At 40.2% G+C, this 24,827-nt stretch overlaps 2 protein-coding genes across 7 annotated transcripts in view; both read left to right on the top strand.

Annotated features, from left to right (window-relative positions):
- The first annotated feature begins 1,786 nt into the window (after nucleotides 1–1,786).
- Nucleotides 1,787–23,619, top strand: LOC141564952 (uncharacterized). Of its 6 annotated transcripts, none has more exons than XM_074307830.1 (7): nucleotides 1,787–1,966; nucleotides 11,097–11,242; nucleotides 13,828–14,008; nucleotides 14,277–14,427; nucleotides 17,397–17,523; nucleotides 18,397–18,465; nucleotides 21,205–23,619. In XM_074307830.1, the coding sequence occupies exons 4-7, from the start codon at nucleotides 14,395–14,397 to the stop codon at nucleotides 22,824–22,826; spliced, it is 1,851 nt and encodes a 616-aa protein (XP_074163931.1). In that variant the 5' UTR covers nucleotides 1,787–1,966; nucleotides 11,097–11,242; nucleotides 13,828–14,008; nucleotides 14,277–14,394; the 3' UTR covers nucleotides 22,827–23,619. The 6 variants fall into 6 exon arrangements, with proteins under 6 accessions (XP_074163931.1, XP_074163929.1, XP_074163930.1 ...); XM_074307828.1 differs by having other exon boundaries at nucleotides 14,344–14,427; XM_074307829.1 differs by lacking the exon at nucleotides 13,828–14,008 and having other exon boundaries at nucleotides 14,344–14,427.
- Nucleotides 1,922–24,827, top strand: part of LOC141564951 (zinc finger protein 2-like) — a 58,009-nt gene continuing 35,103 nt past the window's right edge. Inside the window, exon 1 of the mRNA XM_074307825.1 lies at nucleotides 1,922–1,966. The gene's annotated coding sequence lies outside the window, so the exon portion shown is untranslated. The remainder of the gene's footprint in view (nucleotides 1,967–24,827) is intronic.

Below are 24,827 nucleotides of genomic sequence, written 5' to 3' on the forward strand. Positions count from 1 at the left end.
CAACCTGTGTGCTGCATTTGGAAACTGCTTCAAGTTGAGCACTAAGCTGTTGTTATCTCGTTCCTGGTTTTGAGCTCTCTTAATGTAAAACTTCCTAAAGGTTCTGGTTTTTTCAATTTCAGCTCTTGCCTCTAGGAGATCAAAATATTAGTGAATTTTCTAATATGCTGAGAATGCGGTTTTCAGTGGATAGAAAGTCCTGGCAGCTGAGTAAGCTACCGAGGGGCATCTGAAAAAGACTTTCGTTGAAAGAAGCCATTATATATATGAAGGTTATGGAATATTATTGCTCTGTAAGAAATGACCAGCAGGAGGAATACAGAGAGGCTTGGAGAAACTTAAATCAACTGTTGCTGAGTGAAATGAGCAGAACCAGGAGATCGCTGTACACTTCAATGTTGTATAAAGATGTATTCTGGTGGAAGTGGATATCTTCAACATAAAGAAGATCCAACTCACTTCCAGTTGATCGATGATGGACAGAAACAACTACACCCAGAGAAGGAACACTGGGAAGCAAATGTAAATTGTTAGCACTACTGTCTTTCTACCCAGGTTTCTTATACCTTCGGAATCTAATACTTAACTTGCAACAAGAAAATGGGATTTACACACATATATTATATCTAGGTTATACTATAACACATGCAAAATGTATGATATTGCCTGTCTTCTGAGGGAGGGACTAGAGTGAGGGAGGGGAAATCTGGAAAAATGAATACAAGGGATAATGTTAAAAAAAATTACTCAAGCATATATACTGTCAAAAAATTATAAAGAAAAAAAAAAAAAAAAGAAAGAAGCCATTATATTGGGTCTTAGTGAGGGCTGGGACAGCCCAAGTTGGCTCATCTACAAGCTGGGTTTCAGCTTGAGGTGGAATTTGAATAGAATTGAATGAGTTTCTTTCATTCAATAAGGTTGGAATTATTTTAGCTCAGGACTGAACCAGCTGCCAGGACTTTCTGTCCACTGAGAACTGCATTCTCTCAGTGCAAAACTCCATTTCCCAATAGATCCGCCACTACAGAAGTCAGTCTCTCGGTAAACGGATTTCTATGTTGACAATAAACTTTATAATTCGGGAATGAGTGAATTCTTTCACTCCTAAAACCTGCTGCCGATTTAAAGGGGATTCTTAGCAACTCTCTTATCGCCACTAATCTAGACCACTCAGACAGCATCAAAACGACATCAAAGCATTTCTGCATATCTTCCATAGAAAAATCACTTGCTCCTTCGCACCACTTGACCCTGTGGACATTCTGCCTTCAGAGTAGAACGGAGTCATTCTGAGCCAATTATGCCGGATGTTTATTCCTACAGCTCCCAATCATAAGAGCTCAATGTCAAATTTTTAGTGATCTACAGGTAGAGGCTCACACATCCCTAATACTGGGATGGGAGAACAAATTTGACTTTTAGTGAGCCCTTTTTCTAATTCAGATTAGGAGGAAATCCAATCCAATCTGGATGAACAATTGAAGGGAGTCCCCAATTTTCCCAAGGTTGAGTTGCAGTCAGCACCTCTAATATGGGACCCACTACTTTCTGTTTGGCTGCGGCCCAGGTTTTATCTCGCCACCCTTTCAGCTGCAGAGAGGGACGAGTGAGCCCCAAAGCTGTGAACGAGAGTGGGAAAAGGAGGCGATCTCCGAGCGGAAACACCTGGTGGATGGTGATTCAGGTGGAATAGGAGCCTTGGGGTGGGGTTTGGAAGCCTGGGAGGAGTCCAGGGCCGACTTGGGGCCTCTCCCGAGAGGAAGACATTTCACGTGATGGGGGCGGGGTATGAGGCGGGAAGCAGCTCAGGGTCTCCGATCCCGCTCTTGGGCGTCCTAGAAGCAGACTGCTCACTTTGGGAAGCCTAGGAAATCTCTCCTCCGAGCGCTGGCGGGAAAGTGGGACTTTAGCACTTGAGATCCCTCTGCCTCCGGCAAGGCAGCTGTGCAGGGGCAGGTCCCAGGTAGGTCCGTCCACCTCCCGGCATATCTACCCCCCTTCGTGCCCTCCCCCCCTCCCCGCCTCCCTACCCACCTCTGAGCTGTTGCTAGTTGCTTTGTCTTTGGGAGTGGAAGATCTTCTCTTTGGTAGCACAAGCCTTCCTCCCCGTCTTTACTGTTTTTCCCACCCCAGAACTTCCCAAACGTCAGATTTACCGTCCCCGGATTTATCTCGGATTCACTTTTTCCCAATTTCAGACCTTGCCCACAAGGACCCAGGAGTCCCGCCTTGTTCCTGGATCCCGGTTAGAAACGTGGTGCTTCTGTCTTCCGACTTAGTCCTCTGGTAGATTCAAGAGTTCTGCCTGCCCTGAGGACCCACTCTGGACGTGGGCCCCAAAACTCCCGCCTGGCTCTGCCTGGCTCCCCCCATCCCCCAGGCCATGGCTCCCTGTGTCCAGGCCTTTTTAGGATCTCCAAGCCTAAGCTCTACCAGAGGGTCCCAGGCACGCTCCCCAGCTCCTAGGAGGACTCGGGTACAGTCACGCTGCTTTCCCGGGATCCGTGCCCCCCCCCCCCCCCCGTCCCCTCCCCGAGCCTTCTGCCCCTCCAGTGTCCCTGATCTCCCTCTCCTCTGACCAGAATTTCTCTCCCAGATCTGACCTAGGCTCTCCTTTCCTCCTGCTTCCCTGAACCTCTCCCCTCCCCCCATAGATCCCAGGCTTCCCCAGCTTCCCCTGGTGCCTCCATCCAGAGCCATCCTTCCATCCCGAACATTCAGAATGCTTCCACGTCCATTAATTCTTCTTCCTGCCCGTTTTTTAATAATTGTTTCCTTTTACCTTTTCCTACCCCGTCATACACAATAACATTTTCTCATATATAAGTAAATAATTGGCCTTAATGAGTGCCTTGGAATTAGTCTTTAATGTTTTCCTTTTTTTCTAGATCTTTTATATTACATTTTCCATTGAGTCCTGGTCTTTTTCTTTTTTTTTATTATTAAAACGTTTTATTTTCAAAAAATATGCATGCATTATTTTTTAACATTGACAGTTGCATAGCCTTGTGTTCCAAATTTTCCCCTCCTCCCCCCACCCTCTCTCCTAGATAGTAAGCAATCCAATATATGCTATACAATATTCAATATATGTAAACATATTTATACAATTATCTTTTTTAAAAATAATATTATCCCTTGTATTCATTTTTCCAAATTATCCCCTCCCTCTCTCCACTCCCTCCCTCTGATGACAGGTAATCTCATACATTTTACATGTGTTACAATATAACATAGATACAATATATGTGTGTAGATACCATTTTCTTGTTGCACATTAAGTATTAGCTTCCGAAGGTATAAGTAACCTGGGTAGAAAGACAGTAGTGCTAACAATTTACATTCACTTCCCAGTGTTCCTTCTCTGGGTATAGTTATTTCTGTCCATCATTGATCAACTGGAAGTGAGTCCTGGTCTTTTTCTTACAAAGACATGAAAGTTTTTCAGTTTGTCATATGTCTATTATCCCCCTCATTCCATACTATATTCCAGATTTCTGGGTAAATTATTCAGGATGCAAGTCCAGGTCTTTGGTTCTTTAAAATTTAATGTTACATTAAATCATGGTCTTTTAAAGTTGAAGCTGCTGGTTTGTGAAATCCTGACTATGTCTGCAGTGTCGAAGTCTGTCTTATTTAATGTTTGCATTTCAATATTTTCTCCTTGATGTGGGAATTTTGAAATTTTGCTTAGGATGTTCTTATAACATTTTCTTGGGTGATTTCTTCAATTGCTGAACAGTAGATTTTTTTTTCCCCCTTCACCTGCTTGTTCTAGAACTTCGGGGCAATTTTCTTTCATAATTTCTTGAACACTGTATCCACATTCTTTTTTAAATAATAACTTTTAGTAGTCTAACACTTCTTACATTGTCTCTCTATTTGTTCTCCAATTTTTCTAATGAGATGTTTCAGATTCTCTTCTATGTTTTCTCATTTAATTATTTTTTGGTGTCTCATAAGATCACTCATTTCCTCTGGTTCAATTTTGTTATTGAAGGGCTTTTTATTACCTCTTTCAAATTGATGAACTTTCTTTTCATAATTTCTTAGATTGTTTTCAGTTCCCCTCCTAGTATTTCCTTGATTTGATTTTTAAATACCTTTTTATGTTCTTATAGGAACTCCTTTTGGGCTGGTTGTGTATCTTTGATGTTACTCCTTGGGATAGGAATGGCTTGTTTTTTAACCTCACTATTTTCTGGATATTAACCGTGATCTTCTCTTATACCAAAGTAGCTGTTGTTCTTTTTCCTCTGCTTAATCATCCTGAATTTTCATTTGATTTGATTTTATTTTTAGCAACCAATGATCATTATTACAGTCAGGTTTGGTTTCTGGGTAATGCTGCCTTAATCCTCAGCTCCTCCTTACTGTTATATTTTGAATTCTGTCCAGGGGCTCAACCTCAACATCAATTCTCACCAAAGGCATAAGGAGGGTTCCTCAACTGCTGTCCTGGAAATGTTTTTGCTTCCTCACATACTACACTTTCCCAGCAGTGCTCATTCCTCCTTGTCCACAGCCACAGCCCAACATAATGTCTGGCCAGCACTGCTAGCCCTTTTATTTGTGCAAAACCTTTTAAATTCAATATAATCAAATTGATCCATTTTATAGTTGCTAATATTCTCTATGATCATAAATGCCTTTCTTCCCAAATCTGACAGGCAAACTATCCCTTGTTCTCCTAATTTGTTTATGGTATCATCCACTGTATCTGAATCAAGAACTCATTCTGACCCTATCTTGGTATAGAGTGTTAGATCTTGGTCAATGCCTAGTTTCCGCAGTGCTCAAAAAGCAAAACAGCATTAAAGACTTTATAATAGGAGCTAATCTGAGACATGACTTCCAGTCTAACTTCTAACTGGATGTGAATTTTGTCTACAAAGGCTCTGAAAACTGCTCCTGCAGCCTTTTCTTGAAGTTGTGTTGTGAAGGGAACCCTCCATCTGTCCAGGCAACCCCTTCCTTGTTGGGATAGGTCTAGACTTTAGAAAAGTCTTCTTGTTATGAAGCATAAATTGGCCCTTGTTGTTCCTAATGCTTCCTGGTATCAGAAATTTATCCTTATGCTTCCTTCATTTTCCCTCAAATTGCAGCAGAGTTAGTGGGAAAAGAAAGGAAAATAATTATCATCTCTATATACTTTACTGTGTGTCAGGTACTGTGCTAGTATATAAATATTGTCTAATTTGAGCCCCACAACAAATCTGTGAGTTTGGTCCTATAATTTATTTATTAATAATTGTGGAAACTGAGGCACATCTATATGAAGTAATGTGCCCTGAGACACAGCTAGTAAGAGTATGAGAATGGATTTGAAATCAACCCTTCTGGTTATGATGAAATCCTCATCTCCAAAATATATAGAGAATTGACTAATTTATAAGAAATCAAGCCATTCTCCAATTGATAAATGGTCAAAGGATATAAACAGACAATTTCCAGATGAAGAAATTGAAACTATTTCTAGTTGTATGAAAAGATGCTCCAAATCATTGTTGATCAGAGAAATGCAAATTAAGACAACTCTGAGATACCACTAGACACCTGTTAGATGGGCTAAGATGACAGAAAAAGGTAATGACTAATGTAGGAGGGGATGTGGGAAAACTGGGACACTGATACATTGTTGGTGGAGTTGTGAAGGGATCCAACCATTCTAGAGAGCAATTTAAAATTTCCTTAAAAAGTTATCAAACTGTGCATACTCTTTGATCCAGCTCTGCTACTAGTGGGCTTATATCCCAAAGAAATACTAAAGAAGGGAAAGGGATGTGTATAGCCAAAATGTTTATGGCAGTCTTTTTCCTAGTGGCTAGAAAGTAGAAATTGAAGGGATACCCATCAATTGGAGAATGGCTGAATAAACTGTGGTATCTGAATGTTATAGAATATTATTGCTTTATAAGAAATGACCAGCAGGATGAATACAGAGAGGCTTGGAGACATTTACTTGAAGTGATGCTGAATGAAATGAGTAGAACCAGGAGATCATTATATACTTCAACAACAATACGACATCATGATCTGTTCTGATGGAGGTGGCTCTCTTCAACAATGAGAGGATCCAAATCAGTTCTAATTGATCTGTAATGAACAGAACCAGCTACACCCAGAAACAGATCACTGGGAAATGAGAATGGACCACAACATAACATTTCCATTCTTTCTATTATCGTTGTTTCCATTTTTGTTTTTTCTTCTCAGGTTATTTTTACCTTCTTTCTAAATTCGATCTTTCTTGTGCAACAAGATAACTCTATAAGTGTGTATAAATATATTGTATATAACATTTATTTTGACATATTTAATATGTATGGGACTACCTGCCATCTAGGGGAGGGGGTGGAGGGAAGGAGGGGAAAATTCGAACAGAAGTTTTTGCAAGGGTCAATGTTCAAAAATTACCCATGCATATGTTTTGTATATAAAAAGGTGTAACTAAAAACATTTTTTTAAAAATAATTTTTAAAAAAAATTCCATTTTATTGATGTGTCAAATAAAAAAAGACAGGAAAATCAAAGAAACAAAAGAAAGAAATCAATCTTTCTTGATTCCAGTCTCAGGATTCTTCGTACTGCAAGACTAACTAATTTCTAATAATGGAATTTTCAATTTAAAATAAATATGGAATGAACGGGGAATGCTGCACTTTCCAGGTTTTTGCTATCACAAAGAGCCACTTTAAACATTCTGTCCAAACAACTGATTGTCCTTCCATCTTATATTTACTCACCATTCTTTCTCAAGCCCTTTTTTACCCCTATCACTTTACCTTCTCTCCCACTCACCCACTCACAATCCCATCAAGCTAAAAGTCCCCCACCCCATCCCCCAGATTCCTCACCCCTATATATTCAGAAGGCTTCTACATCCTTTTGGATGTATACATTGTTTCCTGGGAAATTCAAAGAGTAAAGTTACAATATTACCAGCTCTCCAACCTCCTCCCCACCTGCTTTCTCAGCATTAGTTCTTCCTCTTGTCCTTTTTTAATAATTGTTTGCTTTTACCTTTTCCTACCCCATCATATAATATTCAACCCTAGTCTTTTAAACTACCTACAGTTATATTGATAACATTTTCACATACATAAGTAAATAGTTGGCTTTAAGGAATGTCTAGGGCTAGTGAGCAGTCTCTGGTATTTGGTTCTTACTGACCAGTCAGCAAACAACTGAGGAGTGGGTCTGGAACTTGGTTTCCATTGACAGAATTATCGTTCATCAATGAATTGGGAAATAGTCCATTCAGAATCAGATTGTTGTTCTTAGATTGGGAGGACTCTGAGATTTAGGATTTCCTGACTTATTGTTAGAACAGAAGATCCGTAAAATCAGGAGACTACAAAATCATATTACATCAAAACCTCTACCTTTTCTGCAACAAGTGGAAATCTCCTGCTCAGGAGAACTTCCAGTTTACAAATTGTATTCCTCACTGTGAAAGTGATAAGTACTAATTTCTAAAACCTGCCTCTAGGCTGGATATTAGGCTCCAGCTCTTTATATTTGAAACCCTAGGGCAAAAAATTCTGTTAACACTTTTAAATTTTACTTTTTTACTCTAGGAGATGAAGGCAGTTTGCTCTCTTTGTGATCATCACTTTCAGTCCTAGAATTCTTCAATTATCTCTCTTGGATCTGGCTTCCAGATCAGTTGCTTTTTTCCAGGCAGATAGTTTATATTGGCCTTTATTTTTTAATTCTTTTTGACTCTTAAAATTCATTTTTTATCTCATAGTGTAATGTTCTTTTCTAAGCTGTAATGTTCTCTGGGAGCAGGTTTCTTGGGGAACTTCTAGATTGCAGTGGTCCTCAAACTTTTTAAATAGGGGGCCAGTTCACTGTCCCTCAGACTGTGCGAGGGCCAGACCATAGTAAAAACAAAATCTCACACTCTGTCTCTGCCCCTCAGCCCATTTGCTATAACCCTGCAGGACATATAAACATCCTCTATGGCTGCATCTGGCCCTCAGGCAGTAGTTTGAGAACTCCTGTTCTAGAGACAGTCTTTGTTTGAGTTAAGAGTAATAATCACCTCAAATACAGCCCGGAATTAAAGTCATGCTCCTTTATTGTCTCCTTCAAAATAGCTCAGTTAGCTTTCTTTTGAAGCCCATCTCCCATCTTGCTTCCTTGAGCTCTGGTCCATAGTCCTCTGTCTCTTCCAGCTTTTGCCTCTAGCTCCCTGTAAATCCAAAGCCTCCAGCCAGCACAAAGGTGGAAAATGGAATGAATATGATTCGGCTTTCAGGAGTGGGCTTGTGGGTTTCTGTGCCTGGCCCTGAGAGCTTCTTGCTTATATGCTATGTACTGAGTATACTCCAATCATTACATCACTAGGATTAAATCAATGCTAAACTAGATTTAACCACTGTCTCCTCAATTCCACTTAGTACCTTGTTTCAAGTTCTGGCCCATAGCATCTCCTTGTAGGATTAAATCAATCATACTAAACCATGCTAAATTAAGTAACTATTGTCTCTATCAATTCCACTGTCTTTGTACCTTTTAAGAATCATAACATCATAGTCATTAGCTTCCATTTTCCCAATTATAATTTTTGAGGAATTATTTTCTTCAATGAGCTTTTGTACTTTCCTTTTTGTTTAACTGTTTCTTTTAAAGTTTTATTTAGTGGATTTTGTGCTTTTCTTAAACCAAAGTGGTGAATCTTTTTTCATGATTTTTTTCATGATTCTGATGCACCACTCTCATTTCATAAATTTATTCTACTTCTCTTATTTTATTTTTAAAATCCTTTTGTAGCTCTTCCAGGAGAATTTTTCATACCTAAGACTAATTCATATTTCTCTTGGAGCCCCATTAGAGGCATTTTTGACCTTGTCTGTGATGTGACCAGTCTAGCTCCTCTGAAGGGCTCAGAATAAGTCCTTAAATGCAAAGGTCTGGACTAGCTCCTCTGAACAGCTCAGAATAAGTCCTTGTCAGGATAAGCAAAAGTCCTTGCCCCACATTGGGCGCCAATATGTAAAGTTCTTGAATTGTGAGGGTCTGGTCATCTGCTCAATTATAATCCTTCTCTGGGAGGAGATCTGTAAAAATCTTTTCCTCTGTGCAAAGGTTTCTTGGGAGCTCTGACTCTACTCCAACTCTTGTCTGAATTCTTACCTTGTCACTGTCCAGACAACCTGAGTTCTCACCTGGTAATCCTAATACTTGTCTTGTTCTGAGCTTGTCTTTTGAACTTCTCTTCCACCACAGTAATTTTTCGATTTTCAGGGCTTTTGTTGTTGTTGTTGTTGCTTTTTTTAATTTCCCAACCTATTCTGTGACTTTTAGGATTGAGCTCTGCTGCTGAACAGATGACACTGACCCCAAGGCTTTTGCTCTGTGGCCAGGAGTTTGGGCACTGGCTTGCTGCATCAAAGTTAGAGTCTTAGGGATTGGCTCCTTGCCAATTGTGCCAGGGGATCTGGAACTGGCTATTCACCTGCTATGCCTGTGACCACTGGGAAGAGTGGGTCTGGAACAACACTCAGTGTGGTTTCTAGAATTGCCCAGGGAGGATTCAGGCTGGGCCAAGATGTCCTGCATCAGTTTTTAGGAGGCATGGGAATGCTGAGTTCATGGTTCTCCTTCCTTTTCCTTTTCCATCTTTCTTGAACTGGTGACTCTACCAGAAGATCCAGGCTCCATTTTCAGTGTAACATAGTAGGAGGTGGGGGCAAGAGTCATTGATGTTGAGTTTATCAATTCCTGGGCCACTGCATTCAATTCTTGTCTCTAATCTAGTTTGTTCCCCTGTTTCATCACCTGAGACAGAGAGAAACGAATAGAACCCCTAGAACCATTTGTAGTCTATATTATACAAATGCAATGGCAACAATCAGGAAACTGGAAAAACCAAAGCAAACAGCCCCACTGTCCAGAACAGTGGCTGTCTCTGAGGTTAGATGAGAGAGATTTCCCACTTCCCCAGAGAAGTCCCTTTCAGGTAGACGGCTACCTCCCCCAGCCAGAGTGCTCCTGGGACTTGATTCCTCATCTCAGTTACTTTTCTTTGTCAGAAGATAAGATTCAATCTGAAAGGTGTGATGGTTTGTCCCCCTTCTGACATAAAGATGAAAGGCAGCAGCAATCAAACCTCAAGATGGAGGAAGATGAAAGGCCCCAGAGTACAAACATTGCTTTTCATCAAATAATTTAGAGTTGGTCAGATTCCCAACAAAAAATTGATGTGGAAAAGTATTTAGCCCACATTTCATTGACTCTTGACCTTCAGACAAATCTTGGTGAAGAAGAGTCTTGCAGAGGAATCACTGTGGTGAGCCTTTTAGGACTGATGCTCCTTCTGACACCTAGAAAGTCCCCACTTTGGACTTGCCTCATTTCTGGGATGTTGGAGGAAAGCCAAACCTCAGAATCTTGGGAGAGCACCCGAGCCAGTCTGACCCTAACAGTTACATTTCAATGGTTGCTGATGCCCTTTGGAAAAATGGGATTACCATGTTTGAACTTGCCTTGTATAGCTTAGAGACTAGATTTATTTGAGGCTTTGAGATGAGATTTGTTGCTTCATCAGGACATACTGGTCACACTGATCCCAGAGCCCTTTACAGGGCAAGGAAAGTGATCCAGGCAAGGAGTCAAGGAATTTTCAGCAACCTGTGTGCTATATTTGGAAACTGCTTCAAGCTGAGCACTAAGCTATTGTTATCTTGTTCCTGGCTTTGCACTCTACCAATGAAAAACTTCCTAAAGCTTCTGCAAGTGGGCTCCTTATTTCAGCTCTTGCCTCTGCCAGATCAAATTACTAGTTGATTTTCTAAATATGCCATCACACTCTCAGAATCATTTTTTTGGATTAGCATTTTTTACATTATGATTTCCCCAAATCCCAATATAAGAAAAATTAGAAACGTACTAATAATATAAATAAGGTTTTAGATTTAAAACATGAAGAAAAATTGCCAGTGAAACGAAATCAATGCATTTCTGAATTACCTTCCATAGAAAAATCGCTTGATCCTTCTGACCATTTGACCCTGTGGACATATTGCCTTCAGAGTAGAACAGAGTCATTCTGATCCAGTTATGCTGAACGTTTATTCCTACAGCTCCTAATCATATCACCTCAAAGTGATATGCCCTGCCCAATCCAGTGACAAGATAAAAGTCCTGAATCCTTCCTACAACAAAACATCAAATGATGGAAGCCTGGGGGAGGAGGAGCTCTTGGGAGACAAGATGAGCAGCCTGATGGGTAAGTGGCCTGGTGAAATAAGAGTCCTAGGGTGGATTGTGGAAACCTGGGAGGAGTCTAGGGCTAGAGAAGAGCCATTCCAGTGGCCATTGGCCATGTGATGATGGGCAGGCAGCATTCAGAAGTCATCAACCTAGATGATTTTGGAAGTGAGGACCTACCCTTCAGGTTTCAAGGGCTTGGCTGCTTGGGGCCTTTGAAACTCAGGACTTTCCTGGAATAAATGAATGGGAAGCAGGAAGGCTTGGGACTCAGATATCTGGGCATTCTCTTGGATCTGCCATCTACTAGTAAGTGTAGCACATCTCTACTAGGGTAGGTCCCAAATAGGACTAAGCAGGGTTCCTCATGAGTCCCATTTTCAGCCTCCCCTTCTGGACCCCAGTGCTCTCTATCTCCAGCTCCTGTTTAGTGAATTGATTATCCTGACTTTAAACCTGATTTCTAATGAGGTTCCACAGGTTATGCATTTCTGCTTCCAGGAACCCTCCTTGGTTGCAAGAACTAAAGCTTTTTCCCAGGCCCATTTCTCTGGACCCACAGATCTTGGGCTGCTTCCCAGGCATGTGGCTCACTATCTCCATTTTCCTTTAAGGATTCTAAGCCTCAAATGTACCCAAGTGTCTTAGGAACCTTCCCCCATCTTCCAGTTAGATTTCAGGACTCAGTCATCCAGTTTTTCCTGGTTCAGCTACCCACCTAAATCACTTCTGGACACTTAAATTTCCTCCTTTTTACCCAGGCTTCCCAGCTCCCTGCCCCCCTCCCTCACTACTGGTCCTGGGAGCTGAATCCCAGACTAGATTGGCTCCTAGCTTTAGGCTTCCTCTGGTCTTTCCCTGCAGGTTTTATCTCAGAGCCCTTACCTCCTTACTGTTGTCTAGACAATATGTCTGTTGGGGAGAAGGGATGAGGGGAAGGTCGAGTATCCCTGGCAGGGAGATTTCTGACTCAAGAGACATTGAGGTTCTATACACTCTCATCCCATTTGGGGCTAGAGGTTCTAGCTTTTAGGTCTGTAGAAGGGAAAGGGAAAGGAAGAGAGTCAGAGTAATTGGAATTAGAGAAAGTGAGCCTATCTTCAATTTTATACCATCCCACCCCAGTCATATTATTCCCTGTCCTTTCTACATAAACTCCTGACTGCCCCTATGGCCAATAGGCCTGGGGCCTTTTCCTTCCCAAACTTGTTGTTTTTCACTGAGTAAAAGAAGTGATTCTTGGCTTCATTCTTTTCCAGGCTTTAATCCTCTAGGTGATACCGCCTTCAGACTGACAGCTTAGCTTAAGGTCAAGGTCCTCACTGCTTTCAGGGTCATCTCCAATCATCCTGATCTATATCTGGCCACTGGAGCCAGGGGGCTCTGGAGGAGGAGGTGAGGCTGGCAACTTTGCACCTCACCAGCCTCTCCTCCCCTGTCTCCATTCAATTAATTGACTTCCCAATATCTGAGTCCTCTTAGAGAAGGAAGGGCAAACAACAAGCCAGTAGAAATTCAGTTCTTAAGTAGAGTCATAAGGATTATGTTGTGTAGGGACATAAACACTTTAGTCTTGTTATGATTTCTTTTTCTTTCCTCTTTCCTTTTTTATGCTACTCTTGAGTCTTTTATTTGAAAATTGGAATTTTCTGTTGTGCTTTAGCTTTTTCATCAAGAATGTTTAAAAATTCCCTTAGTTTTCCTTGGTGAAAGATGTTTAGTTTTGTTGGTAGTTGGTAGTTTTTGTTGTTTTTTGGCTGTAATCCATGCTTCTTTGCCTTCTGGAATATCATATTGCAATCCTGACTGTGCCTGAACAATACTTCAGTTGATTCTGGCTGCTTCCAATTTTTTTTCATGACCTGGAAATTCTGTGATTTGGCTATAATGTTTCTAGGAATTTTCATTTTGGAATCTCTTTCAGAAGGTGATCAGTGTATTCTTTCCATGTATATTTTATTTATATTAGTGTCCAAATTTTTTTAAAATTTTATTTTATTTATAAATTTTTTTGACAGTATATATGCATGAGTAATTTTTTTTATAACATTATCCCTTGTATTCATTTTTCCAAATTATCCCCTCCCTCCCTCTACTCCCTCCCCAAGTGACAGGCAATCCCATATATTTTACATGTGTTACAATATAACCTAGATACAATATATGCATGTAAATCCCATTTTCTTGTTGGACATTAAGTATTAGATTCCTAGCTTCCAAATTTTTAATGAATTATTTTCTTTAGTGTACCTTCATTTTCATTTGGCCAATTCTTTTAAAGGAGTTGTTTGCTTTAGTGGATTTTTGTGCTGTCCTTAAACCCAACTGGTGACTCTTTTTTTTCTCCCATGATTTTCTAGTTCCACTCTCATTACTTTTCCTAATTTTGATTCTACTTCTCTTACTGGTTTTTAAATCCTTTTGTAGATCCTCCAGGAGGACTTTTTGGACCTGTGACCAATTCGTATTTGTCTTTGAGATTTTGCCTTGGAAGCATTTTGATCTTGTCTTCTTCCAAGTTTGTCTTTTGACCTTCCCTTTAACCACAATAAATTTCTATTTCAGAGCTTTTTTATTTTGTTCTGTTTTTTTCTCATTTCCTAGATTATACTGTGGCTTGTAATGATGACCTCTTCCCCTGAGGAGAGGACACTGTCCCAAGCTTTTTGCTCTGGGGCCAAAAGCTTGGTAACTGTCTTCCTGCTTCAAAGGTAGAGTCTCAGCAGCTGTCTCTTTGCCAGGCGTGGGAAGAGCTGTGGAGCTGGCTGTTCCCCTGCTGTGCCAGGTACCACTTGGGCTCAGGAGAAAATTGTTTTTCCCCTTTCTTTTGTAGGTCCTGTCACTCCACTCTTAATTGAAAGTTATTTCATAGGAAACTGGAGAGAGTTCAGTCAATGTCCTGCTTTTTATCTCCCTTGAGTCCACTATTTTCATTTTTCAATCCGTCCTTCCTTTCAGCCTCCCTCCCCCTATTGGTTGGGGTCTGTGCCCTAAGGGCAGTGCCAGGGACTTAGTAACTCCCCTGGATCCTCACCCTCTGTAATTTCCTGCAGGCTAGCCCCCTGTCCAGGAAAAGAAGGGAACAACATCTGTTCAGTTATAATCATTTTCTCCCAACAGCCTGCAGAGGACCAAGGCCTGGCCCAAGCAGGGAGCCTGGAGCCAGAGGGAATGGCCCCTGAGAGCTGCAGAGCCCCACCCCAGGTGAGTGTATTCTGCCCACAGATGTGGCAACATCAGCCCAAGAGGCCATTTCCATGGATCTGGAGGATGGTTTGTAAGGCTGGCCATCTCTCTTTTCTGTGGATCCTTTACAAAATGGGCAGGAAAATGAATGCAGTAATAACAGCAACACTGCCCTCCTCTCTTCGATGTTTTGGACTGATTCATTGTCCCTTTGGCATCTTGAGCACTAACCCTCTTCCCCCACATGTTTGTTTAAATTTTCCCTCAATATACGTCACTAACTAGGGTGACCCCTTCACTCATTAGTGTCTGTCTTGCAGATCATGTTTTTGCTTTGGTTCAGCACCATCTCCTCACTACAAACACACACACACACACACACACACACACACACACACACAATCTTCTAGCCACTCTCTGTGTCCTGTGGCCAGGCTCCCTCTTGTAGCCACTGACTTTCCTGGAAATCCTTGACCCTGTTGTCTAGAGCAGAACCTGTTAAGGGGCAGGTCAATTCTCCAAGAGCCTCCACAGATGTGGATCATAACATCTTCCAGAGTTCCTTCAGTAACATGTGGGGAAGGATAGGGAGAAGAATCCTGGTAGGACTTTTTTAGTCAGAGTAATTAAATGGACCAAAACATCGAAGGGCCAACCCAGGAGACTGATGGGAGACTTAAAGACCTATATGGGAGACTATAGTCCTCTTCTGCGTTTGGAAGTTTGCCTCTATGAGATCAACACCTGCTACAACCATCCAGAGGCGATAGTGCTATTTGCATTTCTCAGTGGGCAGACCATGCTGTGGGGGTGGGAAATAACAGCAAAAAACAAAAAATGGGTAATTATTAAGAGGCAGGTCAAACTGGGAATGAGATAAATTGTTGCCAGAGGGAAGGTGAGGGAGGGCAGACAACACAATGGCCTCTCAGTCAGAGACATCAGAGAACAACAACGACTTCTCAGTCTCCTTGTATTATCCTCTCACAAGAGGAGATCCATTTTGGGTTGGATCTCTAGCAGCTCCTCTATGCCAACAAGAACCCTGGAAGCTTCCCCTGCTCTTGTTCTTTCCCTGGCTGGGAGCAGAGCAGAAATTGTCCTCCTGCTGACTTAGGCCAAACAGATCTTCCCAAACTCTCTGAATCCCTTCTCTTTACCATTTTGTAGTTATTTTATATATATATATATATATATATATATATATATATATATATTTTTTTTTTTTTTTTAATTTTTTTTTTTCTCCTGACACAATTGGGGTTGTGTCTTTGCTCAGGGTCACACAGCTAGGAAATATTAAGTGTCTGAGGGCAGATTTAAAGTCAGGTTCTCCTGACTTCAGGGCCAGTACCCTATCCACTGAGCCTCTAGCGTCCCCTTCTATACTTTGTTTTAACCCTAGACACAAAATAAGAGAAGAAAAAGAATTTCAAGCAACCACAGAACATAAGAGCAGATTCTATAAAACAAACCTACATAATAAATGTTACACATGGTTCAGAAGCTGTCCAGCATTTCTCTACTTCCTTATAGGTTTTCTTTTGTTCCATTTTATTTTTTTTCTCCTGAGACCCCTCCATGCCCCCAAAGATGTAATTAGGTACTTCTAGAATAACTCCATCATACTCAGCTATACTTAGCCTTTCTCTCCCTTTACCATTGTTTTGGTCAAAGGAACAGGCATTTAGAAAGGAAAGAGGCTCTGTGGGAATATAGAGGAGATGCAAAGAAAGAAAAATCAGTCCCAATCCTCACGAAACTTCCATTCTAACATGGAAGACAACATGTCAGCAGCTGAGTCCACACCAGCTGTGTACACTGTAGCTAAGAGGCCTTGCTTCCCTGTAGCTAAGATGGCTGTGCTTCCAAGTGTTCTCATAGAGGATGTGACCTTTGGGTAAATCCCTTCTCTCTGCTTTTTGCTTTTTTAAATTGATGTCCATTGGGCCAAATCTATTAAGAATTCTGTGATTCTGAAATTTGGAAGAAAAAATCTTACAAAAATGAATGTTGAAAACTATCTGTACTTGTATTTGGAAAAATAAAATGCTATTTTGAGGGAAGAGTGTGTTTTCATCTGGTAAGACTTAATTTCTGGCCTTTGGAAAATTCATAGGATCTTTTTTCTTCTCAGTGATCATGGAAATGATTTTATTTATTTGTTTACTTATTTTTAATTATAGGTTTTTATTGACAGTACATATGCATGGGTAATTTTTAACATTGTCCCTTGCACTCACTTCTGTTACAACTTTTCCCTTCCCTCCCTCCACCCCCTCCCCTAGATGACAGGGAGTCCCAAACATGTTGAATATGTTATAGTATATCTTAGATACAATATATGTGTGCGGAATCAAACAGTTCTCTTGTTGCACAGGAAGAATTGGAATCAGAAGGTGAAAATAACCTGGGAAGAAAAACAAAAGTGCAAACAGTTCACACTCATTTCCCAGTGTTCCTTCTCTGGGTGTAGCTGATTCTGTCCAGCATTGATTAATTGGATCTGAATTGGATCTTCTCTTTGTTGAAGATATCCACTTCCATCAGAATACATCCTCAACCAGTATTGTTGCTGAAGTATATAATTGATCATGGAAATGTTTTACCTCTACAGCACGTACTTGCTAGCTTCACACTTCATGCCATTTTTTTTTAACATAACACTGTCTGATTTCATGTCCACAAATCCCCATCTCTCTCTCATAGGAACCCATAACTTTGCTGATTCCACAGGCAGTAATTTCCTAGTGAGACATTTCTCAGTTTTATTCCAACTTCGAACATATAAAATGTGTTTCTCTCTATTCCACTGGTCTTTGGAGGACTTATGGTTTATGTTCTGGCTCTGAATCCTATAAGGGCTGTCACCTTTGGGTAGATCCCTCCTCCATGCTTCAGGTCCCTTCTGTAAATTGAGGAGCATTGGATTAGGTGAGTTATGAAGCAGCTTCCACTCTTATGTCCTCTGGGTCTTGGTGTTTTAGGAGTTGGTGACCTTCAAGGATGTGGCTGTGGACTTCAGCCCTGAGGAGTGGGGTCTGTTGGACCCAGATCAAAAAGAGCTGCACAAGGAGGTCATGCTGGAGAATGCCAAGAACTTGCTCTCCCTGGGTAAGAAGCACTTCCCTTAGAACTCTAGAACTGCCATCAACAGGAATGTCACCATCCCCCTCCATAGGGTGCAGAGTTTCAGACTTCTATGAATTCTTAGAAAGGCCCAAGGTCTTGCTCCTTTTCACTGAGCATGGGATAGGAGGAGAAACTCCTTCCTCTTGGAGGGAACCATTTTTTTCTTTGCAATGTTCTTTTTGGCAAAAAATATATATATATATATATATATATATATTTTTTTTTTTTTTTTTTTTTTTTTTTACCTCACTATTGGAGTAACTCATAAATCCCCTACACAGCAAATGGGCTGTTGTTCTTCTTTCATACATCCCCCAAAGGCATGTACAGATACAGGGGGAGAAAGGGAAGGGAGGAGGTCTTTCCATTCATTTGCTGGGATCCAAGCCTTGTGCTCAGAGCTTCCTTCATGCACATTATCCAGTAAAACCCTTTGTTTTGGCTGCCATCTTTATCCCCATTTCACAGGTCTGGAGGCTGAAGCAAATAGATGAAATTAGAGTCACACAGCCAGGACATGTCTAAATCCAAATTTGAACTTGAGGTTTCCTGACTTCAGGCCTAGTGCTCCCTTCTCTGTTTTACCAGCTGCCTATAATGTCCAGAAAATGGAAGCCAAATGAATGTGGCCATCCTGCTGTGAAGAAGGCAGCAAATTCAGGATCTTCTGACTCCAGATTGCTTGCATAGCCTCCTTTCTCTCTGCCCTCTTCCCATGGCAAAAAGCACCCTGAAAACCATCTTTGAATTGTCTTTGGAACCACCCAGTGGGCCTTGCACCCTTCCCCTGTTCCAATGAGGAATAAATGGCAAGTTTCAAGACTCACACCCACTCACTATCTTCCCCGTCCTCAGGACTTCCAGTTCCCCGAGAAGATTTCATCTCCCATGTGGAGAGAGGAGACCTGAGGAACTCCTGTCCTGGTGAGTGAGTTGCAAGCTAATATCCCGGGAGGCTTCTTCAGGGAAACTGGCTTGGAATCCCTTTTCAGACTCTTCTGGAAATGAGATCCTGAGCACCTCACTAAACCTCTGAAGCTCAATCTCTTCATCTATAAAATAAGGGGTTTGGACTCTGTGGCCTTTCAGTTCCTTTCTAATGAAGAATCAGTGATTCTAGTGGAAGTCTTTTTTGGGATATCCAACAATCTACAACCAAAGAAAAAGGGCTCAGGCTGTCTAATATGACTTTTCTTGGATCTTCCTTAAACCTAAAAGCATTTATTTTTACTTTTCTAATATTTATTTAAAACTAAAAATGAAATAGAAAAACACAGAAAAGAACAATTTTTAAAAATGTTTTATGTTCAGCAGAACATAAGGGAGTATTCAAAATATATAATGAATACTCTTGGACCATAAATGAAAGATTGTATTCAAAACCTTTTTGCTTTCTTGTAGTCTTTCTTTTGTTCTCTGCTTTACACATTTTACTTTATTCTCCCCCCACCCTTTCATCCTCTGCCAACTTCCCCAAGCAAGCTATACTTCAGCACAGATATATATGTGTGTGTGTGTGTGTGTGTGTGTATGTATGTGTATATATATGAAGAAAATCAATTACCTCTGAGAAAGCTAGACACAAGCTGAAATAGACTAGTTGGAAGATTCCCTTCCTGCCTCCTTCTCTCCCTTCCTCCCATCTCTCTCTCTCCTCTCTTTTTCTTCCTTGCTTGTTTTCTTCTTTCTTTTCTTTTCTTTTCTTTTTTTTTTTTTTTTTTGCTGAGGCAAATGGGGTTAAGTGACTTGACAGGGACACACAGCTAGGAAGTGTTAAGTGTCTGAGACCAGATTTGAACTCAATTCCTTTCTTAAGGAACAAACCTTAAACCAAAACCAGTCTGATTCTCATTGACCACCATAGGTCCCTTGCTAAATTCCATTTAGTTTTATTTTGGGTCCTGATTGACTCAGAGTGAGTGTAAATGCCAATCATTTTTGCTTTGGCCAGAAACCCTGAGGTTCTTCCCAGAGTCACTCAATCATTCATTGTTACTTATTGAGATGTTTTTGGCCTGGGTGAGAGAAGAAAGTCTTTGCCTCTATTGCATCCTACCCTTAATCACTAGATGGGGGCAGCCTCAGTCACAGACTTGTTGGAAACCTTACCTTAAGAAAGAGCAGGTCTCCCCCTGCATCCAGATCCATCTGCAGTAATCCTGATTAATCCTGTCATGGGGTGACCTCCCTCATGTCATTGCCCTCTCTTAAAGGGAAGACTGAGAAGATCAGGCCTGACTCTGCTTTTGTGATTTTCTTTGTCTCCATTCATCAGTTTGTAAATAGGAGTGGAGCCCACTGCCTTACTTAGAAAGAATTCAGACTTAATTCATCCACTTTCTGCCTTTTCCTGGTTCCTGTTGACCAACATTTGGCCCATTCTTAGAGGATGATTGATCTAATTCAGGGGTTCTCAAACGATGGTCTGCAGGCCTGATGTGGCCCACTAGGACATTTATGCAGTCTGCCCGGTTATGGCACATAGGCTGAGGGGGAAGACAGTGTGAGTTTTTGTTTTTACTATAGTTCGGCTTTCCAACAGTCTGAGGGACAGTGAACTAGCCCCTTATTTAAAAAGTTTGAGGACCACTGGTCTAATTTATATACCTGACAGCTTCCCTTAGGTTAGGGATATGGAGGGAAAGACTCCTGGTTATTCCATAACAGGACCAGGAGCCCTAGGCCCTTGTTATCTTCATTATAGGATTTGTCCATAGGTGACAGGGAGCAGGAAAGAGACAGAAATAGAAACATAAATTTGGCACCTTAGAAGGACTAGCATGCAAGCACTGGGGTGGGGTTAGGCCATGTGATTGACCCTGGGTAATGTCAACCAATCAATAGACATTAATTAAACACCTGCTCTTTTCTATACATTGCATTGAGCCTTGGGTATACAAAGAGAAGTAGTCAAGAAGTTTTAAATCCAGCATATAAACTTGGAGATGGTTTGAGAATAATTAAGTTTATGAAATTATTCTTAGCTAATCCAGGCAAAGGAAAAATTTTTTTATGGAAATGCATCATATTCAACAGATATATGTATGTAAAGAGAGGGGGAGCAAAGTTTGTGAAGGAAGAGTTGAGGTGGAGAGAATCAAAATCATAATGACAATGATATAGGTAACAAGCATATGGTGCCTACTGTGTGTCAAGAGTTTTATAGGTATAATCTCATTTTATGCTCACAACAACCTGGGAAGTGGGTACAATTATTACCTTCAGTCCACAGGAAAACTGAGGCAAGGAAGCACATTCTGAGAGGTGCGGAGATAGGCGGTGCCTGAGATTGAATTTTAGAGAAAGGCTTGAAAGTAAAATGGAGAACATCTGTCTAGTGCAATGGATTGAGAAGCCTCAGTAACCAGGTTCCAAGTCTAATATCTTCTGCAGGGATCTATATAAGGTTACTCAAGCATTCAGAGCTCATAGCCTGGTTTTTACAATATGAGAATCTTTACCTTGCCTTTGTCTCAGCTTTGTTGTAGGGGTCCAATGTCATTGTACTGTGTGTGGAATTCTGTGCTAATTGAATAAGTTTATTGGTGTGAGCTAATAGCATTTAAAAATCTGTCCATTTCAGTTTGAAATCTTTTTGCCTGATTTTATTATCACCCAGCATTAGAGGATATATTTATACACATTTGTGTTTTTTTCTGTCAGACGCAGAGACACGGTTTGATAAGAAGGCACTGAGTGCAAATCTGAAAATGATCTCATGGAAAGACCTTTTTCAGTATAATGAATACAGGGCTGTTTTTGCTAAGCACAAAAGAAACTATATTGGAGAGGAAGATTGTGAATGGAATAGACACAAAAAAGCTTTAAGAAAGACTTGCAGTTTTGCTAAAGATAAGAATATACATCCTGAAGAGAGAACGCCCGAGTGTCATAAATGTGATAAAGCTTTTCTTGTCCTCTCTTCCCTTGCCAAGCACCAGAGAATCCAAGCTGGAGAGAAACCTTATGAATGTAAGAAACATGGGAAGACTTTGAGAGAGAAATCTATTCCTGCTCAACATAAGAGAATTCACATAGAAAAACAATCTTATATATGTAATCAATCGGGAAAGGATTTTCAATATTGTTCCAAATTGGCTCAACATCAGAGAATCCACACTGGAGAGAAGCCTTATCAATGTAATGTATGTGGAAAGGTTTTCACAAAGCGCTGCTACCTTGATACACACCAGAGAATCCACACTGGAGAGAAGCCTTATCAATGTAATGTATGTGGAAAGGCTTTTACCCTGAACAGTAGTCTTACTTCCCATCAGAGAATCCACACTGGGGAGAAGCCTTATGAATGTAATCAATGTGGAAAAACTTTCATGTGGAGTTATAGTCTTCTTGAACATCAGAGAATCCACACTGGAGAGAAACCTTATGAATGTAACAATTGTGGAAAGACTTTCAAGTGGCACTCTAATCTTGCTAGGCATCAGAGAATGCACTCTGGACAGAAGCCTTATGAATGTAATGAATGTGGAAAGACTTACACACACTCCTCCAGTCTTACTAAACATCAGAGAATCCACACTGGAGAGAAACCTTATCAATGTAATATATGTGGAAAGGCTTACATAAAGAGCACCAGTCTTCTTGAACATCAGAAAATCCATACTGGAGAGAAGCCTTATGAATGTAATCAATGTGGAAAGACTTTTATACGGAGTTACAGTCTTCTTCAACATCAGAGAATCCACACTGGAGAGAAGCCTTATCAATGTAATGTATGTGGAAAGGCTTTTACCCTGAACAGTAGTCTTACTTCCCATCAGAGAATCCACACTGGAGAAAAGCCTTATGAATGTAAGGATTGTGGAAAGACTTTTAAATGGTACTCTAATCTTTCTAGCCATCAAAGAATGCACTCTAGGCAGAAGCCTTATCAATGCAATGAATGTGGAAAGACTTTCACATACTGCTCCAGTCTTACTAAACATCAGAGAAATCACACTGCAGAGAAGCCTTATAAATGTAATGAATGTGGAAAGGCTTTCACAGATCGCTCTAGTCTTACTAAACATCAGACAATCCACACTGGAGAAAAGCCTTATAAATGCAATGAACGTGGAATGGCTTTCACAAACCACTCCTACCTTGATGCACATCAGAGAATCCACCCTGAAGAGAAGCCTTATGTATGTCATGAATGTGGAAAGACTTTCACACAGCCTCACAGTCTTGGTAAGCATAAGAAAATCCACATTGGACAGAAACCTCATGAACGTGGAAACCTTCAGACTAAGCTCAAATCTTGCTTAACACAGAGTGCACATTAGCAAAAAACTTTTGAGTGTCTGGATCATGGTAAAATTTTTAATATATATTACTCCATGACTAGATCCCATACCAGAAGTAAAATCCCATTCATATAATTCATTTGGAAAAACATTCAGGCTCACTTCATCCCTGAATTGCCTCCAGAAAATACCTAGAAGATTGAAATCATGGATAAAGGCATAAAGATGGAGGACAGAAACATTATAAAAAATGTATTTGCAGAAAGGCTTTCACCTGGATCTCATACTTTTGAGTATTTTGAGCTTACTGCAAATGAAACACATGAATATAATGAAGGCCTCTTTACAGCTCAGATCTCATTAGACATTGCAATTATATACTATATTTTTAAAGGTGAAAAAATAGATTTGGGTTTTTCTCTGAAGTCCCAAGATTGGTGTCCAAAGAAGAGTCTTTATAATGGGGGAAAACCAGTTGTTTTAATCTCCTTTCTTAATAATGATTAAGAAATTTATGATTTTAAATTGTTATTACTTAACTTTTGTCATCATTCTCTTATTTATTCCTAAATATTTTGGCTTTCAATCTGTGTGATAAGTAATATGTCCAGATTCCAATTTTCTTTTAAAATATCCATAAACAATGAGATGATTCAGGCCAATTCAAAAAGACTTGTGATAAAGGGAGCCATCTGCTTAGTAATTTCACTTTTTTTTGTTTATTTGCTTTTTGTTTTCTTTCTCATTTTTTATCCTTTTTGATTTTTCTTGTGCAACATGACAAATGTGGAAATATGTAAAAAAAATAAAAATAAAATATCTGTACATGTGGCTTAGGTCTCCATTTTGACCTTATCTTATTTAATTCCATTGGGTAGGTTCACGGGGAAGTGAGGCCTTTTTAGGAAGCTGACCCTCAGAAGAGTACCATCGTTTAGGGCTATAATTCCTAAAAAACCTTCCCTCTGTACCCTTGCTTTGTCTTGCACTAACCACTTTGCCACATCAGGAAGCTTTGTAATGTATAGTTACTGTTCTAGAGATAGAACAGAGGGGTAGTAAACTACCATCCTGAGTTCACAGCCATCTAACAAAGGAGAAGTTATAGGGAAAACCCGAGCTGGCCTGAATCCTCTGCCTCCTCAGAGCTGTTCCTCAACCTTTTCCTGTTCTTCTGTGCTACCTTGAGATAAAGAAGGGATGTTTGAAGCTCATCTAAGGAGTAGTGATAATGTATTAGAAAACAGGGCAGGAGGAAACATGCTTGCATAACAACATATCCAAGGCAGAAAATGCAACAGCAAGCTTTATAAATTATTAAGAGGATTGGGTTGATTGATCCTGGCCAAGTTTTTTGCCTCAGCAAAAAACCAACAATGGGAACACATATACATTGTGTATTTACTTCTGAAAGAATACTGAGGAAAGAGTTCAGCAATATAGTTATTTAGGAAAATTATTACTAAGACTTCTTCCTTCTGTGATGAACTAGTCAGTTGGTATGGCATTACATTTCTTATTTAAATAGTATCCTGATTTCTCTGCAATAAAGCCATCTGTAAATGCAGTAAGTACAGAATCAATAGGATGGCTATTTATTGTCTTTGGGAATATCCACTGATATTTTTCAGAAAAGGTGAGTACTTATGTAGAGGGTTTATGATATCTTACCAATATGAGTAAAAATAAAACCTTGCAGTCAGTCTTCATTCTGAAATATTGAAGACCTTATTTGAGATTTTGTATATGGTTGATGTCTCATTAACAAGGAGGAGAGCTGAGTTGGACATGTTTGTTTAATGTATTCATTAAATATACTACCATTGTGGAACATGGCATCAGAGTGAAAGGAGATTTTTAATGAAGGTTCTCCTTACAAAGTAGAGAATAAATAGGAAAGTTGATGTATGAGGATCTGTAGCATGGATCAAAGTCAATATCACCTACAAATCACTATTGATCAGAGAAATGCAAATTAAGACAACTCTGAAATACCACTACACACCTGTCAGATTGGCTAAGATGACAGGAAAAAATAAT

This window comes from Sminthopsis crassicaudata, chromosome 3 (assembly GCF_048593235.1).
Source record: "Sminthopsis crassicaudata isolate SCR6 chromosome 3, ASM4859323v1, whole genome shotgun sequence".
Lineage (NCBI taxonomy): Eukaryota > Metazoa > Chordata > Mammalia > Dasyuromorphia > Dasyuridae > Sminthopsis > Sminthopsis crassicaudata.